Here is a 25,104-nt window from a genome sequence, read left to right as displayed (position 1 = left end):
CGTAGAGACTCCGATTCTTTCTTTTTCTGGGATACATTTCTGCAAAATGTTTTAGTTTTGACAAAGTAATGGTTTCCAACAGGTAAAAGGTGTAATTAACATTTCATCCAGCTCTAACGCTGGTGGTTTTATGGTGCAGATACTGATCCAACAGGAACTGGGCTGGGACCTATTTGGCACAGAACTGATGCTGGATGGGAAAGACTTCCTGACACCGTTGAATGGGGTTGGATTTTCAATAGAAAGGTGCTTTCTTCTGCTGTGTCTCATGTTACTTGCTACAGAAAAATTTTCTTCACATCCTACTCCACAGCAAACACTAGCCAGTGGAAACTAGACAGCCAGCAGTTCTCTCCTGCGCTTCAACTGGAAAAAAGCAACATTGTTTTTTCAAATTATTAAGGCAGAAACAAACCCCAAACAAATTAACCAAGACCATGATTTTATTATTTTGCTGCATGTAAAATCATTTGTTTGTGCCTTGTCAATAATTCAATTCATCCAAATCTGTTTCTAAAACAGAAGTGAAATATGAAATTCATTAAAAACCATTAGATATGGTCCTGCCATCTGCACAAACAGGAGGAGAATAGCTCAGATTGTATAACTCATGAAAATATGTAATTGATTCAATAGGATACCACATAGCAGAAAACATACTGTGCTAAATTAATGCTGACCTCTAATTAATATTTTGGGGGTAGGAAAGGAGTATACATAGTAAGAGCCAGATGTATCTAGGCCAAGGAATTACTTTTCTATTATAATGTTCCTGCGCTGAGACACAGGTCGTTAGTTTACTCATAAAGGAACATGTCCCAATTTCAAAAAGCATTTCCCTTCACTCTCTGATTTTGTTCCTGGGAATAGTTGTGGATGCAAATAACTGCATGCTCATGTTAATATTAAAATATTTAAGTCAAATGCAACTGCAGATCTTGGGCACAAAATCAGGGCTCTTTTAAAAAAAGATCTGAGTCTACATGTTCTCCCGAAGCTTTAAGCTCTGGGTATGTCTAGATTGCAGCGCTATTTCGGGATGCCGGAAGTATCCCAAAATAGCAACACTGCATCTTTAAACGCTCTTGCTATTTCCCAAAATAGCGGGCGCGCTCTTTTGGTGTCCCTGTAACCCTCATTCCACGAGGGTTAAAGAATTGTTGGAATAGTGCCTTAGTTTGAAATTTGGTGCTGTCTCTTTCGACCTAGACTCGGAATAAGCTACGCAAATTGCATAGCTTATTCTGATGGAAGGGTGCTGTCTAGACATAGCTTAGTGAAATCAATTATTTTCACTGGGTCAAAATAGTCCAAAACCACACCTTAATCTTTTCATCATCTTCAGTGAGTCAGAGGGTCATATGTATGTGCTGTTTATTAATGTCCATTACCCTTCTCTCAAGTTCCATAATAATTTCTTCTTGTGATTCCAGTTCTTTCCTCTCCTGTTTTGAAATGGCTGCCTGTTGCCTTCCAGTCCCTCACTGGGCTCGTCTACATTGGCCCCTTTTCCGAAAGGGGCATGCTAATTTGACAGGTCGTAATAGGGAAATCCGCGGGGGTTCTCTTTGAAGTAGGAATAAAAGATCCTCCGGAAAAGGGCTTTTTTCCGGAGGATCAGGGCCAGTGTAGACGTTATTTGCAAAAACCTCTTTCCATATAAAACTGCTCATTGCAAGATCTGCATCCCCAATACCTTTGACTCAAACTACACATCTGTATTTGAGTCACTGTTGCTTCTGTTACAGTCAAGGGCTACGTCTACACTGGCCCCTTTTCCGGAAGGGGCATGTAAATTTCACCAGTCGTCGTAGGGAAATCCGCGGGGGATTTAAATATCCCCCGCGGCATTTAAATAAAAATGTCCGCCGCTATTCAAAGTAGGAATAAGACCCTCCGGAAAAGGGCACTTTTTCCGGAGGATCGGGGCCAGTGTAGACGCTCTTTTCCGGCTTTTTTAAAAGCCGGAAAAAAGCGGCGGACATTTTTATTTAAATGCCGCGGGGGATATTTAAATCCCCCGCAGATTTCCCTATTACGACCTGTCAAATTAGCATGCCCCTTTCGGAAAAGGGGCCAATGTAGACGTAGCCACTTTGTCTGCTGCGCTCTATTATCCCAGGAATTGTTCTTTCTCTCCTTTTGTGTTTGCAGAAATCACATGAATTTCATCTTTTATTTTCTTCAAGTCTTACATTGGATAGGAAGTGCAGCTGTAATTATTTCACATAACCTGATCCTGGCAATGACTTAGTGCAAGGAGACCCTGATATCAGTTGGGATTCATTGTGGAAGACATTGCAAGCTTTGCTAGCATAGAGTCCTGTACATGTAAAGTGCCCCCACTGAATCCAAAGCAGAAGAGAAGAGTGTGCATGCATGCTTGAGATTCCCAATGCGGTACTGGCGCCTGAATGACTTAAAGATTTTAACCTTCTGAACCATTATAATAGCAGGGAGCCCATTAGATAACATGTATAATAAAAGCTGGTGGAGAAATGCTATTGTTAATACAGCTGTCTAGTCAACATGACCAATCCATGTGTTTTAATTGCTAGGTAAAATATGTGTCATATAGAAAAGCTAGGATATTTACAAGAAACTAGGAACAGAGCTTCAAAAATAATTATAGAAGACAAAAACCCAGCCCACACAAATAACTAGATATAAGAGCTTTTTCAATGTATTGTTTTAGTATCTCCTTCTATGTGGGATTTTATATATTCAGTCAGCATCCACATTTCACTTTTTTTTCCTAGCAAGGCCTCTGTATTCTTACTAACCAATAATCATTTTGTCTGAATCTCATTCCCTGATAAGACCAAACTCATCCATCTCAACAGTGTTAAAACAAGTAAACATGCTTAAGAGGCAAAAAGTTCAGACTTGGAAAAAACAAACAAACAAAAAACAATTTTATGCCAGACCACTTATTTTAATTTACATCCAAATCCACTTTTTGCATTATTAAGAACTTTGAATGACTGTAGTTGCATAATTAACAAATATTCCCATTTGACAATAGATTCAAAAAGCACGTGCAGTAATGATGTCAGAAATTTGTAGCTGTTACACAATTACTAAAAAACTCTGTGGGGGCGGGACGGGCAGTCAGTGCATGCCTGGGGAGCTTCCTGCTAACAGAGGCAGCAGCACAGGTGGCAGGTGGAGCTAGTCCATGAGGGGAGCAGGTTAGCTCCCTGTGCAGACCAGATCCCACCTGCTGTCTCTGATACAGAGGCAGCAGTGTGTGGCAGCAGCAGACCTTGTCCGCAAGAGGCCCAAGCTCTCCACAGACAGAAGCTGCTCCAGCATCCCATGGAGCAGCCTCTGTATACGGCGAGCCCCAAGCTCCAGTTACTGCCTGTTTCCCCTGCTGCCTCTGTGGGAGGCAGATCCATGGATCCAGCATGTGCAGAGAGCAGGCTTAAAAGTCAGTTCCCCGCATGTATCGGCTCTCACCTGCTGTGATGCAGTGGGGGCGGGCTGTCTGCTCTATAACCCAGTGTGGCATGGTGGTGCCTTGCTGGTTGCTGGGCTTGGGCAGTGGGTGACCTCCACTGGCGGCTATTTGTAGCACAGCCCAACAGGACAGCGGATGAGTCACTAGGCAGGGTCTCACAACCTGTCCGACAGGTTGCCTCCCAGGGAGAATGACAAAGGGAGGGAGGCGGAGACCAACCCCTGTCTGGGGGGCAGGGCTGGAAGAGAGTCAGTTTCTGTTGGGGAAGCAGGGGAGAAGGGGCTAGGGAGGAGGCTAGGATTTTAGGGCCCAGCCACCCCCCATCTTCATGGGGGTGCCCTGAGGCCTCCTAACCCCAGTTCCTGTAACCAAATTGCATCTGTGCTGTATCTTGGAGAAGCAATAAACTCCCTCAGTCCTACTGACTGGCAAAGTCTGTTTGTGCCACTATGGGGGTGCAGGAGATGGGGAAACCCCAATGCGCCCTCACACTGGTGTCAGGGGCGGGATGCACTGCACCCCGTGGATGGAGCTTCCAGCAGCAAGTGTCAAGGCTCAGTAGAAGCAAGGGCCTTAGAGCCAGGCGTGCTGGAGGCAGAGTGAAGTGGTTTCTGGGAATCGTGGGGTGCTACAGCACTAGACTGGTGAGTCCGCACTGTGGGGACCAGCGGGGAGATGGCCTACACCTGGCTACTGAAGGCAGACCTGGTGAGGCTGTGCAGAGAAGAGAGGCTGTGCCCTTGGGAAAAGTGACCAAGGCCCAGCTGATTGCCCGGCTGGAAGAGAATGACCAGCCACGGGGCCGGGACCCTGGCCCAGTGGGGAGCAGCCAGACCCCTCCCCCCCCCCGGAAGTGTCTCAGGCTCCCAGAGGGGGCGGAGAACTGAAGCCTGCTGTGGAGATGGGACAGCTTCCCAGGGAAGCTGTGCCAGCCGCAGTTCGTCCAGGGCAGGGTCCAGCCCAACAGAGCTCCAGTGGCTGCAGATCAAGCTGCAGATGAAGGAACTGGAAGTACAGGATCGAGAGAGGCAGCGACAGCATGAGCTGGCCATGGCAGAGCGGAGAAGCGGTAGGGCCCTGGCTGCGCTGAGTGGGGAGGGGCCCCAAGGGCCCAGGGCGGCCATATGCTTGAAGAAGCTCATGGTGGCCCAATTGAAGGACGAGGGTGACATAGATGGGTTCCTCAGCTCCTTTGAGAGGGCCTGTGAACTGCAGCGGGTCCCCCCAGCTGACTGGCTGCGAGAGCTCATCCCCATGCTGAACCAGGAGGCTTCTGGGTTGCTCAATCAGCTGGAGGACCTATAGCCAGGTGATTACAAACGGGTCAAGGAGGCCCTACTGCACAAGTTTGGGCTTACCCCAGAGACGTACACGAAGAAGTTCCGGGGGGTGCAGAGGGGCCATGGGAGACCTATGTGTATATGGCCTCCCGCCTGGCGCAATCCTGCCACAAGTGGGTGTCCGGGGTCGGAGCGCAGACCGCAAAGGACCTGCACAAGCTGATCATGATGAAGCATGCACACCCAGCCTGAGGCTCTGGGTCAAGGACCGAAGATCAGAGAATCCTCAGGAGGCCGGGAGACTGGCGGATGAGGTCACGGAGAGCTGGTCCGGGTGTGAATGGGAATCACGTCGAGAGAGGGAATCGCGCAGAGACCGGTTCTCAGCTGAGAAACAGAGAATCACCTACGAGGCGAGCCCAAGAGACAAGGACCCATCATCGGTGCCCCAAGAACCAGCCAGGGCCCAGGCAGAGCTGGCCCAAAAGGGCCTGCAGGACCTAACTTGCCATCGCTGCGGGCAAAAAGGCCACAAGAGGGCTCAGTGCACCAAGACCTGGGATTTCCCATGGTTAACTGGCTAGAGCTGGGGGAAGGCAAACCTCAGCTCAGAGCGGGGGGAAGGATGCTCAGTGCACCTCCCCTGGGAGATCTGACCCTCAGGAGGCGGATTTTTCCGTGTACCGGGTGGGGGCCTGTGGAGCAAGTGCCTCGTGCCCCTGCAGGTGGATGGCAGGGAGGTGATGGACTACTGAGACACGGGGGTGGAGGTGACACTGGCCCGGCCCAAGGTAATAGCCCCAGACCACATGGTACCTAACACTCAGCTGACCCTGAGGGGCATAGATGGGACCCCATTTAAGGTGCCCATAGCCTGGGTGCATCTGAAATGGGGGGCCAAGGATGGCACTTGCCCATGGAGGTACTGATGGAGGGTGACCTAGAGGAGTGGCCAGACGGACCCCAGGGGACTCTGGTCACCACCTGTAGCCAGAGCCAATGAGGGTCCCCTGCAGGGGGCTCAGGGTCCCATCCCAGTGGACATGGGGTCCAGTCAGGCTGGGACTCCGGACCTGGGCAAGGGCAGGGAACAGGTCCTGATCCCTGCCCCAGCTGCTGAATTCCAGGCTGAGGTGCAGGCAGACCCCTCCTTGCAGAGGCTGAGGGACCAGGCTGGCCTCAGCAAAGCTTAGCCCCTGGGGAGAGGTGGCCAGGAGAGATTCCTGTGGGAGCGGGGATTCCTGTTCCGGGAATGGCTTCCCCCCAGGAAGGTGAGGGCATGGGGGGGAGGGGGGTCCAGCGGCAGCTGGTAGTCCCACAAAAGTATCACCGGAAGCTGCTGTATTTGGCCCACGACATCCCCTTTGTGGGCCACTGGGGGATCCAGCGCACCCAGCTGAGGCTGCTCCAACACTTCTACTGGCTGGGGGTATTTGCGGCCGTGCAGTGATATTGCCAGTCCTGTGACTCCTGCCAGAAGGGGGGAAGGCCCAAGATGGGAGGAAAGCTGCTTGGGGGCCCCTACCCCATATAGAGGAGCGATTCTGGAAGGCAGCAATAGAGATAGTGGGGCCTGTCGGCCAGGCGTCCCGGACGGGGAACAAGCACATCCTGGTAGCCATGGACACTGCTACCAACTGCCCCGAGGCCATGGCTCTGCCCTCTGTTGAGGCAGACACAGTGGCAGACGCACTGCTGGTCATTTTCAGCAGGGTAGGGTTCCCCCAGGAGGTCCTCACAGACCAGGGATCCCACTTCATGTCGGTCCTGCTCCCGTGCTTGTGGGAGAAGCACGGGGCCCAGCTCACCTGGGCCCCAGCATATGGCGCCCGGCCCAGCGGGCTGGTAAGGAGGTGCCAGGGGACCCTGAAGCAGATGCTGGAGGCCTTTATGCTCCGGCACCCGCAGGACTGGGACAAGTACCTGCCCCACCTGCTGTCTGCATGTGGGGAGGCACACTGAGGATCTGCCAGGCTCTCCCAGACTGAACCGGGGTGCTGAGGGGGAAAGGACCCCCTGGGCTTGCTGAGAGAGTTATGGGAGGGAGAGACCTCCTTGGATGGAGCGTCGGGGGTGGAAGACGTCCTTGCTTTCCGGGAAAGGCTTGCTGCGCTCTTGGGCCGGCCAGAGAGACCCGGGCCAGAGCTCAATGGCAGTGGAAGGGCTGATACGGCCACAGAAGACAGGCCCGGGCCGTTCCCTCCAGAGCTGTGCAGCAACCGGACAGGGGGAAGCCAGTTCCTGCAGGGCATTGCCGCCGGCTGGCCTGAGCCAAGGAGAGCGCCAGTGTCCCCGCTGTGGCTTTCCCGGGCAGGGGACTTGAACTTCCCCAGGCCACAAGCGGAGTGACCCTGCTCAATTCGCTCTCGGAGGGGTGACAGCTGTGACATAGTGGGGGCGTGCTATCTGCTCTATAACCCAGTGTGGCATGGTGGTGCCTTGCTGGTTGCTGGGCTTGGGCAGTGGGTGACCTCCACTAGCGGCTATTTGTAGCACAGCCCAACAGGACAGTTGGCAGGGTCACAGTCACTAGGCAGGGTCTCACAACCTGTCCGACAGGTTGCCTCCCAGGGAGAGAGACAAAGGGAGGAAGGTGGAGACCAACCCCTGTCTGGGGGGCAGGGCTGGAAGAGAGTCAGTTTCTGTTGGGGAAGCAGGGGAGAAGGGGCTAGGGAGGGGGTTGGGATTGTAGGGCCCAGCCACCCCCCATCTCAAGGGGGTTGCCCTGAGGCCTCCTAGCCCCAGTTCCTGTAACCAGATTGCATCTGTGCTGTGCTGTATCTTGGAGAAGCAATAAACTCCCTCAGTCCTACTGGCTGGCGGAGTCTGTTCGTGCCACTACGGGGGTGCAAGAGATGGGGAAACCCCAACACGCCATCATAACCTGCACCCTTCACCCTCCGTGCTGCTGCCTCTCTATTTGGGTGGGGGCAGGACAGTAAACAATTGCAAACATTGGCACCTTCAGTCCAAAATGCAAGTCCCATTACTCTTTCACCCTCCTTTTCCTACCCCAGCAGCACTAACCGACCAGCCAACACCTTATCTCTGCTGACAGAAGGAGAAAGAAATGCATACATCTTCTTACATACACTTCGGAATTTGGAGAAGTGCTCCGAAGCCGTGATGATGGGCATCATGAAGGTGGGACAGAGATAGATAAAATAGACAATTCTTAAAAAATAGTTCTTAAAAAGGCAAACAAACACCTAGCACCATGAACAACTATGCTCTGTATAAATTAACCCATGATCATCTTTGCTGTATACTGCCAGCCTCCCCCAGGAGAAAGAGGAACATCTTTTGTATCAAGATATTCAATGTAGCCTGACATTTTGTTTCACAGATGCAGCCATTGAGCTACCATTAGTCTATTTTGAATAATCCATTCAGGCAGCCACAATTACAGCTCCCTAATCAAGGTGCCTTTGATCATTGCGATGCCGTTGTTTCTAGCTGCTTTTAGTCCCACTGTGTTCCAGCCAGTGATCGTGTAGCTATAAGGCTGCCTTTGAAGTTGTCTTTCCCCTCCTCCGCGCCCCATATACACAGTGCCTTCCTGTGCTGAGGAACATTATTAATAAAGCTTGGTGTTCTGACATGCAGTTTTGCTCAACATACTTGTATTTGGCAACTGCATAACCTTTCCCAGCTGTGCAGTAGCCACTCACGGAATTATTGAACAAAGGGGAGAGAGTTTTGTGCATCTCTAAAAGATGAAAATTATCTTGTCCTTTCTAGTTCTGCATAATTCACACCAGACAAGGATTTATTCTCGTTTGCTGTTTTCTTGTTCTTTTCCAAAGCACAGTGCTACAAGGCAGATTAAATTGTCATAATTACCAGCATCTTTTCTCCTATCAGAAAATCTTTATTTCTGTGGTAAAGAAACTCTTTCAAATCAAATGTAAATATAAGCAAGTAGGAAGAGGGAGAATGTCCAAGGAACTAGAAGACCTCTTTTACACTCCATTTCTTAGATCATCCATATGATGACTGACTCATGATGGATGATGGCCTGGCACTCTGGGATTAGACGGAAGGAGCAAGGAGTTTAGATTCCAATAATCAGCTTGGTTACCTTATCCACCAATTGTCTTGTCTGTCTAGAAGTGCAGTAAATGGTAACATTTGTCTAGCTTTGAATTGGTGAATTTATGGTGCCTAGATAGAAAGCTGCCGGGAGCTAGTATTGACCATGCTATGAGAGCTCTCAGAATTAGGGTAGAGGAGGACAGGAGGGCTATGTCTACACTCCCGGTTTCTCGCACGAGAAATATGCAAGTGAGGCTAAGTGTAGAATATCGCCGAGCCTCATTTGCATACCTAATAAGCCACCATTTTGCAGAAGAGGCTCTTGAGCCAGAAGGAGCTGTCTTTACTGTACCTTCTTGAGCTACAAAATCCCTCTTGTGCAATGCTGTATTCCTGAAAACAATCGGCGTAACGGCAATGCGCAAGAGGGTTTTTCTTTTGCAAGAAGAGGCAGTGTAGACAGCTCCTTCTGGCACAAGAGCCTCTTCTGCAAAAATGGCAGCTCATTAGGTATGCAAATGAGGTTCAGCGATATTCCACACTTAGCCTCATTTGCATATTTCTCTTGCAAGAAGCTGCGAGTATAGACATAGCCGATGTGTGAAGGAGGACACGGTTAGCTAAATTGCAGCCAGTGATTAAAATCTCTGTGAGGATAATCATGGGGACTGAAAAAATAAAACCACGCATTTCAGCAGCTGTCCAAGAACCAACACCCAAAGCAGCTGGAAGCAGAGTTTCTCAACACATGCTATGAAACTGAAATTGTGCTACAGTGGAGACGTGTCAACATTTTTGAATGGAACAAGAGACACATGTTGGTGATCCTCTAAGCTTTAATTGCCCTCACTGAAGTTGTGTTGAGTTCAGCAGACATCTCCCTAATTAAGAGCTGTTTCCTTCAGGTGCTAAAGAAACCCCATTCTTGTCTTGGAAATCTGTGAAAGGTTTGCAGTTCCTAATTGGCAATTTTTTTTCCTGCTGAACTCACCTATAGTTAAATCTGATCCTTTTCACAGAAGGGTGAAAAACTTCAGGTTTCATTGCCCTAGAGGTTTCAATAATACCAGCATCAAAAGTCTCTTCTGTGGGCAAAAAGAATGCAGTACTCCTGCTGTGGCCACACTGTGTACTGGAGTGGTCAGTGATGACAGGAGGCAAAGGCCTACTGGATTAACACCACCCCCTAAATATCTGCAGACTTGCCATCCACGGTGCACTGGTGTTACTCCCAAAATGCAGCCTCCGTTTGGCTTGGAACTTTTACTATGGAATCCTGTAGATATCTAGGAGCAGCCAATTGGCTGATGCGAGTTAAACTCTGAAGGTCCCCAATCTGAAAGCATACAAAACTGTGGTATTAAAAGCTACAACATCACATTTTCTCATAGATGGTGTCAGATGGAAATCTTGGGGGGGGGGGAGGGAGGCTGGAGGGTATGAATCTGGGAGTTGTTTTGAGCCTAACGTTAGTTGTAATACTTTCTTCTGAACTTGTTTTGTAATCTAGCTTAATTGGCTTCAGGAGAGTATAACCAGTAGTGGTGTGGTTAAAAAAATAAGTGAGTAAACCAATCTAAACTAAAGTCTGTGTTTCCAAAATATGAAGTTGGTGAACTGTATTTATTGCATTTAACCTCAACTGTTCTACTGAGTACTGTATAACACATCTTCCTAGCAAGTACAAAAGGCTTGTAATTAAGACAAAACAAATTTTCTCCTCTCTCCCTCGTATACTAATAAATATTTTCAGCACAAAATCCTGCTAAACTCAGGGTTAAGGGTGCACAGCTGTAATTTCCTGGTAAAAACACTAAAATGCAAGTATTTTAAATTCTTCTGCACATTAGAGGAAGATACACTATTTTATTGATACATTCTGCTTAAATCCCTACTTCACGGACAAATTTCAATGCAATTTTAATCATATGTGTTGCACCATGATTTTGCACCGCATGATGGATCCCAGGGACAAAACTGCGTCCAGTGACCCCGTTGCAGCCCAGAGTCCTTGGCACCAGCTCCAGGAGGGCCCAAGCCCTAGCCCTGCTGCCTCTGGTGTCCCGGCCACTGGAGGCTATGCTGTTTGTCCTTTTCAAAAGTATGTAATAGTTCTGGATGTCTTAGATTTTAAGTACTTTTTGTAGATATGTAGGAGAGTAGGTTAAAAAAAAATGAAAAAATAATTTCACTAAATATTTCAGTATGTTGATCTTGTTCTGAAGGGCTCAAAACAGAACAATCTGTATTTTTCCCATTTTTTTTACATTTTTATATTTTTTTAAAAAAATTGAAATTTCCGATATTTGAATCTTTGAAACATCAACTTTTCATATTTTTCTCCTTTACTTTCCCCCATTAATAAAAAAATTAAGCATGTCTAGGGTTAAGTATTTTAACCCTTCTTCAGATTTTTCCTTTTTTCCTTTTTCTACTTAGTAACTTTTTGAAAATTACAAAATAACAATAGCAAAACGTTAAATAACAACAACATGGACATCACTCATTCTATTATATTCAGTGGGGAAAAAAGGAGCAAAAACAGTGTGTAAATTCAAAATTTCAAAATTATAAGCCAGTTTTCAGTTTTTATGAAAGAACTGAAATTTTTGAAAAAAGAAAAAGCTTTTCAATTAAAAAAATAGTTTTACTGAAGAAAAAAAAAGAAAAAATGAAGCCAGCTGTACTCGACTTCCCTGATTTTCATAAAATACTGAATACCGTTACTTACCTATCATAATTGGGCCTTTTTGTCTTCAAATTCAGCACCTAAAAATTAGTCCTTTGTAATCAATTTATTTAGTCCCAGGGTCAACAAGAGCAGACAGAAAATTTGCAGATATTTTACGTATAAATTTTTCCTCTCACCTGTCCAGAACACATACATGTCCCATATAATTTCCATAAACTAGAATTTAGACATTTTCATTTGTACATATTATAAAATGCAAAGCTGAAGGATTTGGGGCCTGAATATCCCCCCCCCCCCAAAAAAAAACAAAAAAACAAAAAAACCCTCAACAGCTATTGCTGAGGCAGAGAGGCAAATTTCAGAGAAAAGTGTGATCAGAAAGAATTGTTTAAACAAATGCATCTACCTGAAGTTATTTGCTTAATGTTGTGGCTGAAGACCCTCCTCTGATGCATTCTCTTTTTATGGTTTCCAGTTCGACTGAGGGGTTTGGTGTGGCAGAGAAGATTGCCCTGCTCACCTTCATATCGGCGGTTATACTCATGGCCATCCTGGGGAACTTGCTGGTGATGGTAGCTGTATGCAGAGACAGGCAGCTCAGGTGAGCCGACATACAAGCCCGCTCAGTCTCCTGCTTTAGGAGAATTTTACAAGGACAGAGCCATGTAACTTGCAAGGGGTGGAGGGAACAAAGCCAACAACATACAACTAAAAACATAAAACACTGTAATAAAGAATGCTCTCACCTTCCTTCTCCCAGTGGTCACAGGAAAGTCAGTCTTGGATATTGTTTTCACTGTGTCTGGACTCAGATTTGCAATGCAGAAGTGTGATTGTTTTATTATCCAGTCACTATGGGTATGTCTACACAGCAGGGCTTAACTCAAAATAAGCTACATAAATTGAGCTACGTCAATTGCATAGCTTATTTTGAAATATCAGAGGGGTAGCCATGTTAGTCTGAATCTGCAAAAGCAGCGAGGAGTCCTGTGGCACCTTATCGACTAACTGAAGTGTTGGAGCATAAGCTTTTGTGGGCAAAGACCCACTTCGTCAGTTGCATCTGAGGAAGTGGGTCTTTGCCCACGAAAGCTTATACTCCAACACTTCGGTTAGTCTATTTTGAAATAGGGAGTGTCTACACAGCATTTATTTCGAAATAGAGCACTCTTCCTCTGGCTTTCCTTACTCCTCGGACAATGAGGGTTATAGGAGTCGGAGCAAGAAGTCCTCCAGTTTGACAGTATATCAACATTATTTCAAAATAACTGCCTGCTGTGTAGCTGTGGACTAAGTTATTTCAAAATAACACCAGTTATTTCGAAATAATGTTGCTATGTAGAAGTACTATATTTTTAGCACCCCAGCCACCAAAAACAAATAAATCACTTGCAGAAAGCCATATGGGGCACTATGGAGAAGCATTGCAGGTTCTTACCTTTCCTATAGGGTTGCCAGATGGTTTCAACAAAAATGCTGGACATACTTGACATGACATCACAATCTACATTACATCTTATTTAGAAAATACCGGACATTTATATTTTCTCAATTTGTTTCCTGAACAGAAAGCTCAAATACTGGACTGTCCAGTTCAAAACCAGACACCTGGCAACCCTACTTTCCTATTCCAGTTCCTTTTTCACAAAACGCGTCAGAAAAATGCAGGGAGCATGAGCCTTTCTGTAACAATTAGCATATTATCAGGAAGCCATGAGACATACAGTAAGGTTTTCAAAGGACCTAAAGAAAAGAGGCACCCATCTTAGAAAAAACATGTGGGCACCCAACCCCCTGCCAAGATGTGGTTACTCTAGTGATAGTTTATAGCCTTTGGAGTCTGCAGATGCACCTCAGTGCACATGAATGAAAGCACTTCAAGTCCACATATCTTCCAACAAAGCCCCACCTGCCTCAGCTCTGCTAATGCAGCTCTACCCTGACCTGCTGTACTGCTTGCTGCTCCAGCCCTGAGATTTCACACAGCTCTGCCAATGAGTCTAACCCTGCAGCCATTATCTTTCTCAACTGTCTTCCTTAGAAAACAGAAATAAAAATTCAGATTAATAATGATTAATGTGCGGGTAATAAAATTAGCAGTTGCCTAATAGTACACAGTTTACCAAAGGGACAAACAAATTATATGTGAGGACTTTGCTTCTGTGATAAAGCTGCAGGTTATGTAATCTAATGAGACTCAGGGCAGAGGTATATTAAGCAGAGCATTTCCCATACTAACCTAATAACTGGGGAACCTGCTAACTAGCAGTTCATCTGACTATCAGCTTCAGAGAGCTCCCATCCTGATACCGGCATGTTAGCTTTAACTGGGTTGTGGGCCGCACTAAAAGTGCTGAGGAAAGTTTGAATGTTTCACAAAAGACTCTTTCTTAGTGTTCCCCCAACCGCTCCTTCCACCTGTCCTGCATGCCTTGGAGGAGCTATTCAAGCACAGTGTTGTCACCAACTCATTTCCTGAAGTCCCACACTTTCCACCTTATCACTACAGAAGTTCCTATTAGGTAGTTGGAGCTCAGGCCTTTTAGGCTATGTCTAGACTACATAGATTTTTTGAAAAAGAAAATTTTTTCAAAATTAAATTGAAAGAACGTGGCAGTTTTTTCAACAGCAGTAAACCTCATTTTATGAGGGGCTCATCTAGACTACATCCCTCTTTTGAAATAGGGATGTAAGTTAGGCAGATTGAAAGTGCAAATGAAGCGTCGATTTAAATATTCTGTGCATCATTTGCATATTTGCATCCGAACACTGTTTTGAAAAAAGGTATTTCAGAAATGAAACTGAGTCTAGATGTGGTTCTTTTGAAAAAAAACCCTTTTTTGAAAGATCCCGTACTCCTAATTTTTTCAGCAGTATGGGATCTTTCGAAAAAGGGTTTTTTTTCCTGAAAGAACTGTGTCTATACTGCAGTTTCATTTTTGAAATACCCTATTTTGAAACAGCGATCGGACACGAATATGCAAATGAAGCACGGGATATTTAAATCCATGCTTCATTTGCACTTTCAATCTGTCTAATTTATATCCCTCTTTCAAAAGAGAGATGTAGTCTAGACATAGCTGAGGAAGAAAGCCTTTTTTTTTTTTTTTTTGAAAGAGCTCTTTCGAAAAAAGGCGTTCTTGAACGCAAACAGGGCTTTTTCGAAAGAGAGCGTCCAGTTTGCCTGAGTGCTCTCAGCTGATCACTTTTTCAAAAGTCTTGTGGATATCTATATGATCTCTTTCGAAAGAGGCTTGTAGTCTAGCCATACCCTTATGTTGTTACCATGATGTCTCTGTATCCTACTTTGGCTGCAGTTTTTCAGGGAACCTGATGAACAGTTAGTTGGCCCTCAAATCTAGAAACAAAATGACTTTTCTTTATAAATCTTTGCAAGTTGCTAGACCCTCTTTCCGTATGGACTGAGAGGAGGGGAAGGAGAAGAGGGTGTGTTTAAGAGCGCACCTATATTGCAATTAGAGGTGAGACTGCAGCACTTACTAACATAGCCAAGCTAGCTTTGATCTAGCTAGCTCAGACAATAGCAGGGAAGCCATAACAGCACAGGTTAACTGTTCAAGTACATACCGTGGGTCCCGCGAGGGCTTGGACAGTGCTGCTACGGCTTCTCTGCTATTATATTCACACTAGCTAGATTAAAGTTAGGATAGGTATATGTGTGTATGTCCCACAGTCATTGCTCTGACTCAGTGTAGACATACCTGAAGACAGTGGTTCTTAACCAGGTTATCCAGGGCCCTCTGGGAGGCCATGAGCATGTTTCAGAGATCTGCAGAGACTTGCTGGGGCAGAAGGCAGAAAGCTGAAGTCCCATTGCCTAAGCATCCCCACTGATTTTTCTAAATATATGTCTTGTAGGAAAATCAAGACCAATTATTTCATTGTCTCACTTGCCTTTGCGGACCTGCTGGTGTCTGTGCTGGTGATGCCCTTTGGAGCCATTGAGCTGGTTCAGGATAAATGGATTTATGGAGAGATGTTCTGCCTGGTCCGAACATCTCTAGATGTCCTGCTCACCACAGCATCAATCCTTCACCTGTGCTGTATCTCCCTAGACAGGTATGAGCAGAAAGATATGTACAAATGCATTTCTTGTCAGCCATTTTTTTTGACAGGATGCAAACCATTAGGTCTTAAGAAACATATCCAGGGTTTCTTTCTCAGCTCTGAGGCATGTATAAATACATTGTATAATGCATAGCACAGCCATAAACATCTTACTGTAGCAGCTAATGAAGCTTCATCAGTGTAACGAGGGTTGAAGAAAGGTGTTATTTATATTGACAGAACTCATCACCATTGGTGCAAATTGGTATCATTCAGGAGCTGAGGATCAGCTCAGTATCTTGCAAAAAGCATGTTCTCCCTTTTTTAGAAAAATAAAGAGATTTAATTCACGTTTTACAGAAGAGACTCCTGGCAGTCAGAAAGGGGCTATTCCTTCTTGGTGCAGGATTGTACACTTTTAGTAGGAATTTGTCTTATTTTGAAATAGAAGGTCTGGAGGCTAATGCTGGACTTGATTATCAACTAGTCTGATTCGTTTCAACGAAGCTCATGTCCCCAAGGCTATTTGTGGTTTTTAAAGTTTGTCCAGTTAGGGTATGTCTACACTAGCCCCCTAATTCAAACTAGGGAGGCTAACGAAGGCGACCGAAATTGCAAATGAAGCATGGGAGTTAAACTTCATTAGCATGTTCCCAGGTGGTCACCATTTTGGAAATTGATGGGAGTTCGAAGTAAAGCCCTTAATTTGTATTAGTTGTTAAACCTCATTCGCCACTTCATTTTCCTGTGTCTGGTAAACTCATCTACATGGCTCCGCCGATGGAGCCATGTAGTCTAGATATACCCTTGGTGTCCTCTAGTTCTTATATTATGGGAACTAATGAATAACTTTTCTTTAATCACCCTCTCCACACCATTCATGATTTTATAGACCTCTATCATATCCCCCCCTCAGTCTCCTCTTTTCCAAACTGAAAAGTCCCAGTCTCTTTAGCCTTTCTTCATATGGGACCTGTTCCAAACCCCTAATCATTTTAGTTGCCCTTTTCTGAACTCTTTCCAAGGCCAAAATATCTTTTTTGAGGTGAGGAGACCACATCTGTACACAGTACTCAAGATGTGGGCATAACATAGTTTTATACAGGGGCAGTAAGATATTCTGTCTCTTATTTTCTATCCCTTTCTTAATAATTCCTAACATTCTATTTGCCTTTTTGACTGCCGCAGCAACTGGTTAGGCCTCAGTTGGAGTATTGTGTCCAGTTCTGGGCACCACATTTCAAGAAAGATGTGGAGAAATTGGAGAGGGTCCAGAGAAGAGCAACAAGAATGATTAAAGGTCTAGAGAACATGAAAGGAAGGCTGAAAGAACTGGGTTTGTTTAGTTAAGAAAAGAGAAGATTGAGGGGGGACATGATAGCTGTTTTCAGGTATCTAAAAGGGTGTCAGAAGGAGAAGGGAGAAAACTTGTTCATCTTGGCCTCTGAGGACAGAACAAGAAGCAATGGGCTTAAACTGCAGCAAGGGAGGTTTAGGTTGGACATTAGGAAAAAGTTCCTAACTGTCAGGATAGTCAAACACTATGCCAAGGGAGGTTGTGGAATCTCCATCTCTGGAGATATTGAAGAGTAGGTTAGAAAAATGTCTATCAGGGATGGTCTAGACAGTATTTGGTCCTGCCATGAGGGCAGGGGACTGGACTCGATGACCTCTCGAGGTCCCTTCCAGTCCTAGTATTCTATGATTCTATGATCCTTCAGCCTTTAATTAACCCAGTGGGTCGTACGGACATGACTCCTGACAGAAGCTCTGTGACAATCAACAGGGAAAATGCTCAATACCTTTGACTCAAACTACACATCTTGGCTACGTCTACACTGGCCCCTTTTCCGGAAGGGGCATGTAAATTTCACCAGTCGTCGTAGGGAAATCCGCGGGGGATTTAAATATCCCCCGCGGCATTTAAATAAAAATGTCCGCCGCTTTTTTCCGGCTTTTAAAAAAGCCGGAAAAGAGCGTCTACGCTGGCCCCGATCCTCCGGAAAAAGTGCCCTTTTCCGGAGAGTCTTATTCCTACTTCAAAGTATAAGAATAAGACCCTCCGGAAAAGGGCACTTTTTCCGGAGGATCGGGGCCAGTGTAGACGCTCTTTTCCGGCTTTTTTAAAAGCCGGAAAAAAGCGGCGGACATTTTTATTTAAATGCCGCGGGGGATATTTAAATCCCCCGTGGATTTCCCTACGACGACTGGTGAAATTTACATGCCCCTTCCGGAAAAGGGGCCAGTGTAGACGTAGCCCTTGACTGTAACAGAAGCAACAGTGACTCAAATACAGATGTGTAGTTTGAGTCAAAGGTATTGGGGATGCAGATCTTGCAATGAGCAGTTTTATATGGAAAGAGGTTTTTGCAAATAAATCTGAAATTCACAGTATGTAGCCTGCCCAATAAAACAAGGGTTGCTAAAGTACATGCCATGCATCAGGTTAAAAGGTATTTGCAGCCAGATGCTGTGGACCCACTTACTCCTAATGACTTGGGCCTATGGGGATGGGGTGAGGGCGGGAACAGAGCAAATTCAGTTCCAGGAGGAAGAGGGGAAAGCAGTTTAGAAGTGATGTGAGTTAAGTGAGGGGAAATGTAAGAGTGTGAGTGGGAGTCTAAAGGGGAAGCTCATCATTAACGATGAAGGAGGAGACTTTACAATCACAAGGCTGAAGTGCAAGCACTGAACAATGCATATGGAAGTGATGGGTACCACTGATCTGGCAGTGGATGCAGAAGAGTCTGTTGCAGTATAGCAGTGGTCACCAACCAGTAGATCGGGATCTACCAGTAGATCTTGGAGCCTCTGACAGCTGATCCTTACTGGTTTGGCCGGGAAGCTCGCAAGTGCTGGTGCTTCAGTTGCCCCTCTACCCACTGTCATGTTGCTCCTGCCTTCTGCCTTGAAGCTGCCCCTTGGGAGCCTCTTGCTTGCAGTGCAACGTGTGGGAGGGAGAAGAGGGGGTTCACTGAGGTCAGGATGTCCTTCTTCACCCCCACTCCTGTACCCTGTCTCCACACAGAGAAGGGGATGGAGGGAGCGTGACAATACAAATCTCTGTCACTCTCACACACTGTGTGTGTGTCTCATTCTCACAAACACACACTGGTCTTTCCTCTCATCTCCTGACCCAATACGTACATGGGGGGGCTGTTACTATTTTTACTGCTTGCAAAGTGGGTTAGTTTTGGTTTGTGACTGGTCTGTGTATTTCATAACTTTCATTTCTCTCTTATGCTTAAATTTAATTCTTTGAGGAGTGAGATCTAAAATGCCTAACCTGTCGTGGCTGGAGTCATTATCTCTATGGTAATTGTGCTCCTGGACATGACTGGACATGACTGGCATGTCCCTGAGAAAATCAGAGCAGGAGGTCTCCACATGATGTCCTTGTGTGCAGACACCATTCCTGCACATGCCAGCTGCTTTCAGGAGTGGTGCAGGGCCAGGACATGAGTAAGCCTGCCTTGACTCTGTTGCTCCATCTCTGGGGCAGCTGTCTGGCCACTTGGGGGATGGGACTTGAACTCCAGAACTCTGCCCTCCCCAAGCAAATGCCATATAACCTAGGCCACTCAAGCACCCACCCCACCTCCTGAGGATCCCTTATCCTGCTTTCCTGCTTTCCTATTGCAGGAGCCAGGTAAAGCAGGGGTTGGCTGCACAGATCCTACCTGAATGGGCAGAGGGGAGTGGGAATGAGCCCAATACCCTATGCTCCAGAGGCTGTGCCCTAGCCTGGAGGTCACTCCAGAATCCACCCCACTGCCATTCTTTCAGGCCAATGCCGTATCTGTTAGACCACTCCAGAACCAATGGTCCCTGCCTGCCTACCGTCAGAGGGTCCCTTATCCTGTGTTGGCTGTCTGGTTACTCCCAGGGTGGGCAGAGGAGGAACCAGACTTAAGCCCCCCACCTTCTGCTGCCCAGGTGAATGTCCTATCCCCTAAGCCACTCCAGAACCCACCCAACCTCCCCCTTTTCAGAGGGTCCCTTATCCTGCCTTCCTAATGCAGGGGCCAGCTCCAGCCCTGGGGCAGCTGTCTGGTCGTCTGGGGGATGGGATTCAAACCCCACAACCCTGCCCTCCCCAGGCAAATGCCATTTACCCTAGTTCACTCAAGCTCCCTCCCACCTTCCTAATGCAGGAGGCAGGTACATCCCAGGGGTTGGTTGTCTAGATGCTCTAAGGGTAGGCAGGACTTGAACCCCCCACCCTGTGCTTCCCTGGGGACTGTGATAGCCTCTAGTCCACTCAATACCTTTGACTCAAACTACCCCCAGCAGGCCCCTTATGCTGTGTTAGCTGTCTGGTCACTCCCAGGGTAAGCGGAGAGGGGACCCAACTCAAGCCCCCCACCTTGCGCTCTCCAGATGAATGCCCTAGCCCTTTGGCCACCCCAGAACCAACCCTACCTTCAGAGGGTCCCTTGTTCAGTGTTGGCTGCTCCCAGGATGGGGGGGGGGGGGCAGGACTTCAACACACCACTCTGTGCTCCCCAGGATGGGGCAGGGCCCTATCCCCTAAGCCACTCCAGAACCACCCTACTTTTAGGGTGTCCCTTATTTTTCCCTCCTAATGTGGGCACCAGCTCCATCCCTGGGGCAACAGGTGTTGGCTGCCAGGCCACTGCCTGAGTGGAGGCAAGGGGGTACTCGAGTCCACCACCCTGTAGTCCAGAGGCTAATGCCCTATCCCTGAATTCACTGGAGATCCCACTGCACCTCTCCACCTTCAGCAGGTCCCTTATCCTGCTTTCCATATGCAGGAGTCAGCTCTATCTGTGGGACAGCATGTGTTGGCTGTCCCACCACGCCCAAGTTGGGTGGAAGGAAGGGAGGGATTTGAGCCCCCAGCCCTGCACTCCCCAGCCAAATGCCTTATCCCCTAGGCCACTCCAGAACCCACCCCACTGCTCTACCTTCAGGGCATCCCCTCCCACACTCTGAACCCCTTGGCCCAAGATCAGAGCCTGCACTCCAATCCGCCTTGTGAAAGTGAATGAGATTCAGGGAGGAAGGGGGATGGAGTGAGCAGGGTGAGGCCCCAGAGAAGGGGTGGAGCAGAGGTGTGACCTTAGAGAAGGTGGGGAAGGAAGCTGGGCAAGGGTATTTGGGTTTGAGGTAGATCTTACATTGCACTTAAATTGAAAAAGTGATTTAGTGGTTAAAATGGTTGGAGACCACTGCAGTATAGTAATGAAGTGCATTTATTGCATATTGCGGCATATGTGTCTATGGCTAAGTCTACACTACAGGTTTTTTCTGGGATACCTCCAGAGGTATCCCAGAAAAGCTCTACAGCATCCAAGGAACACATCTGCTTTTTTGGAACAGTTTCCAAAAAAGCGGATGAGTTCTTTCGGCATCCCTGTATTCTTCATTGTGTGAGGAATAAGGGATGTTCCAAAATAGGAGGTTTTTCTGAAATTTGACCCTGTGTAGACGGCCAAATTTCGGAAAAGCCTCTTCTGAAAAAAGCGCAAAAAGATACGCAAACTGCATTTTCAACTTGCACATCTTTTCCCGATATAACTCTGCAGTCTAGACATGGCCTGTGTGTTTCTATCCAGTGCTAGTGTTATGTGTATCATGGTGACAGCAGGAGGCCTAGGAGCAAGTCTCCATTGTGCCAGCTATGTAGCACAAACAAGCATAAATGGCAAGCCCTGGCACGGAGATCTCAGTGTCTAAGTTAGTGACCACATGCAAGAAATGGAAGAAACAGTGAAAACGGGGGTGGGAGATGAGCAAGGAGAGAGTATTGGTATATGAGCTACTTGCTATATTAAACACATGGTCTCAGCTTTCTACCAGCCAGCAAGCCTTGCTGGAACTCTGGTGAATTCAATACGATGGGGGTCTAGGAAGCAGGCACTGTATTTAATTGGTGTACAGTGCCTAGCTTACTCTAAGTGTTTGCTCTGGGAATGTCCATTTGTGTATGCAATCTGGAATGAAGCACTTCAAGTAACTATCGTGAGCTGAATCCATGAACTTCCTTGGATAATAACATTTTCACAGTTAAAAAAACAAACAAACCCTAAATGTGCCTGTTAGCAAGCCAGGATAATTGTTGTGGAGAGCTAGTCTAATAGGCAAGGGCAACGGGACAATTTTATAGTGGTGGTGCAAAAAGCCAATGAATCAAATTGTAAATTCTGAATATAATGGAAACTAAGTAAAGCCGGGGCTGTGCTAGCAGTCCCTACATCCCTAGTTCCAGCACCTATGCAGTAGGTGAAAGACTGAAAAATGGTGGGGAGAGGGGGGAGAATCTAATGATTTAGGGTATGAAAGAGCAGAATTGGCCTTGTTCCGTTAAGGTAAAGCTCTCATTGACTTCAGTGGAACCAGGCCTAGGCCAGTGCTCACTTCTGAAACACCACCCTTCATCGTTATCGAATGTGTGAGTGACCTGCCAGACTGAAGGCCTCCTCTTGCAAGGTAGAGAGATCCATCAGCTTCCCATTGATGTCAGTGAGATGTGAGGGTGCTTAGCAGTGCACTTTTTAAGGTCTTCAGACAGAGAATCTTATCATGTAAATGGCCACCAGCAGGTGACAGACTCTCCAGACTCCTGGGCAAAGTGAGTAGGGGCCCAGCTCCATTCTTCCAGAAGGGGAGGAGCCTTCAGAGGAAAGGGGTGGAGCTGGGGCAGCCAGCCTTCAGCGCCACCCAGAGAGTGCCACATGGGGCTCTGATGGCAATTTAAAGGGCCCGGGGCTCTAATAGCAGTGGCGATGGCTGGGAGACCCAGGTCCTTTTGAATCACCAGGCCCTGGGGCAGTTGCTCCCGTTGCCCCCTCCCTGTCAGCAGGCCTGATCACTAGAATGCCTCAAAGGAAATATTCTTGTACTTCCATAGGACATATGCTGGTTTTGCAAATTTCATGTGCTGTGGTTTTCAACCTATCATCAAATAGAATATTCTTCTTATTCTTTTAGAATATAAAGTAAATGATACATATACTACTTGGTTAAAGAGCCAAAGTCATTTTGAGGACCTTGGTATTTGCAAATTCCAGGAATAAGATGCTGTCTTAAGTGGATGGACCATAGTAAAATCATTAGAAAATCGTATAACCATCTGCTTATGAACTCCCTGACAGTTATAAACTGTTATAAACAGCAGGGCCCCAGGAGAAATCCCTTAGTATGTAGTCACTAGGAAATATTAGACTAAACAGTGGTGTAATTGTTTGAGAAGAACCAGAAGGCACTTAGAAACTAAATGAATTATGAGTGCACTGAAATTCTCTCCGGGTATGTCTACACTACCCTCCTAGTTCGAACTAGGAGGGTAATGTAGGCATACCGCACTTGCAAATGAAGCCCGGGATTTGAATTTCCCGGGCTTCATTTGAATAAGCGGGGAGTCGCCATTTTTAAAACCCCGCTGGTTCGAACCCCGTGCAGCGCGGCTACACGGGGCACGAACTAGGTAGTTCGAACTACCTAGTTGTGCCCCGTGTAGCCGCGCTGCACGGGGTTCGAACCAGCGGGGTTTTAAAAATGGCGGCTCCCGCTTATGCAAATGAAGCCCAGGAAATTCAAATCCCGGGCTTCATTTGCAAGTGCGGTATGCCTACATTACCCCGCTAGTTCGAACTAGCGGGGTAGTGTAGACATACCTCCCCTGTTTGAGATGTAAGACACAGAGAGATGCAATGATTGAAAGAGAAGGTCACAGTTCTCCTTTCTGTTTAGTGTTGTCAGGCTTGTCATTGCCAGATGTTAGGCTGCTGTTTCTGGGCACGCACTCTCTCTCTCTTGCTCTCCATACACATGTTGCCTGTGTACAGTGTGCAAGGTGCTTTGCTTTGAATCAGAGGGAGGTGAGGAGAAATAAGCTTTCTAGGCTGGCAGTTGAATGCAGCCTGACACTGGTAATTATCACCACATTTATCTCCCTGCTCAATGCCTTCATGCAGAGAGAATGACATTTCTATAGTGCAAGTTCTGTGTCTGCTCAGAATTCCAGGTAATTCTCTGGCACTGTAATTTTCTTGATTCTCTTTTCAAAATGACTTTAAATGCCTGCTACAGAACTTAAGTAACTACGACCAGAGCGCTAGCAAAAACAGCCTAGTGTAACACTGTTTCTTTCCAAAGGCATATGGATTTGCCATAGGATGAAATTTTCTCTGTCCATACATGATATATGACCCTCTCTTTTCCCTTAGATTTCATTAAGGAATTTCACCTGGGATGTTACCTGTTCTGACTCCATGGTTAAAATCCTGACCTCATTGAAATCAGTGAGTTTTGCCATTGATATCAAAGGGGCCAAGGTTTCACTCTGTATTTTTAACACGTTATGGCTGTGTCTACACTGGCACCTTTTTCCGGAAATGCTTAAAATGGAACAGTTTTCCGTTGTAAGTATTTCCGGAAAAAGAGCGTCTACATTGGCAGGATGCTTTTCCGGAAAAGCCCTTTTTCCGGAAAAGCGTCCGTGGCCAATGTAGACGCGCTTTTCCGGAAAAAAGCCCCGATCGTCATTTTCGCGATCGGGGCTTTTTTGCAGAAAAGACTACTGTACTGTCTACACTGGCCCTTTTCCGGAACAGTTTTCCGGAAAAAGGACTTTTGCCTGAGCGGGAGCAGCATAGTTTTTCCGGAAAAGCAGCTGATTTCTTACAGTAAATCGTCACTGCTTTTCCAGAAATTCAAGGGGCCAGTGTAGACAGCTCGCAGCTTATTCCAGAAAAGCGGCTGCTTTTCCGGAATAAGTGGCCCAGTGTAGACACAGCCAAAGGCTGTGTCTACACTGGCATCCCTTCCGGAAAAGGGATGCTAATGTAGCACATCGGAATAGCAAAATCCATGGGGGATTTAAATATCCCCCGCGGTATTTGCATTAACATGGCTGCCGCTTTTTTCCGGCTTGGAGATAAGCCGGAGAAAAGCGCCAGTCTAGACGTGATTCTCCGGAAAATAAGCCCTTTTCCGGAGGATCTCTTATTCCTACTTCTCCAAGCCGGAAAAAAGCAGCAGCCATGTTAATGCAAATACCACGGGAGATATTTAAATCCCCCGCGGATTTTGCTATTCCGATGTGCTACATTAGCATCCCTTTTCCGGAAGGGATGCCAGTGTAGATGTAGCCTATGTGTTTCAGTGCAAATAGGTACAATAAATCCTGTGCTCACCTCCAGCAAGAGAGACCAGAGGACATTTCTGTTTCATGAGGAATGGAGACTCCACAATCCAGTTAGGGATTTCTAGTTCTTTCCATTCAATTAGATTCTGCAGAGATTAGACTGTTATTTATTCTGAAAATGTCCCAGTCCCAAGAATAACAGCTGTCAAACTGACGAAGGACGAAGTCACCTATTTTAGTGAGCAGATCCTTGGTGAGAGGATGTGTTGGAAAAACTTTCCGACCTGGAAGAATGGCCAAAGGAAATCATGTGACAATGGATTTTGGCGTCTCAGAACTTTTCCTAGTTAGTTTTCCAACACAGCTGAGATGTATCAGGAGACTTCTTCAGCTCAGTATTTAAGTTTAGTGAAATGCAGGAACTATCCTAAACTGCCACAAAAACAAACAAACA

General features: G+C 46.6%; 1 protein-coding gene across 3 annotated transcripts in view; it reads left to right on the top strand.

Annotated features, from left to right (window-relative positions):
* Nucleotides 1-25,104, top strand: part of HTR4 (5-hydroxytryptamine receptor 4) — a 306,886-nt gene that overhangs the window by 128,368 nt on the left and 153,414 nt on the right. For all 3 annotated transcript variants that reach the window (XM_075900214.1, XM_025178986.2, XM_006138098.4), the window contains 2 exons: nt 11,946-12,071; nt 15,350-15,550. In XM_075900214.1, coding sequence (XP_075756329.1) covers nt 11,946-12,071; nt 15,350-15,550 — 327 coding nt within the window. The remainder of the gene's footprint in view (nt 1-11,945; nt 12,072-15,349; nt 15,551-25,104) is intronic.

Source organism: Pelodiscus sinensis, chromosome 17, assembly GCF_049634645.1.
Source record: "Pelodiscus sinensis isolate JC-2024 chromosome 17, ASM4963464v1, whole genome shotgun sequence".
NCBI classification, from domain to species: domain Eukaryota; kingdom Metazoa; phylum Chordata; order Testudines; family Trionychidae; genus Pelodiscus; species Pelodiscus sinensis.
Note: the sequence above shows the minus strand (reverse complement) of the source record. Positions and strands in the feature narration are given on the sequence as shown.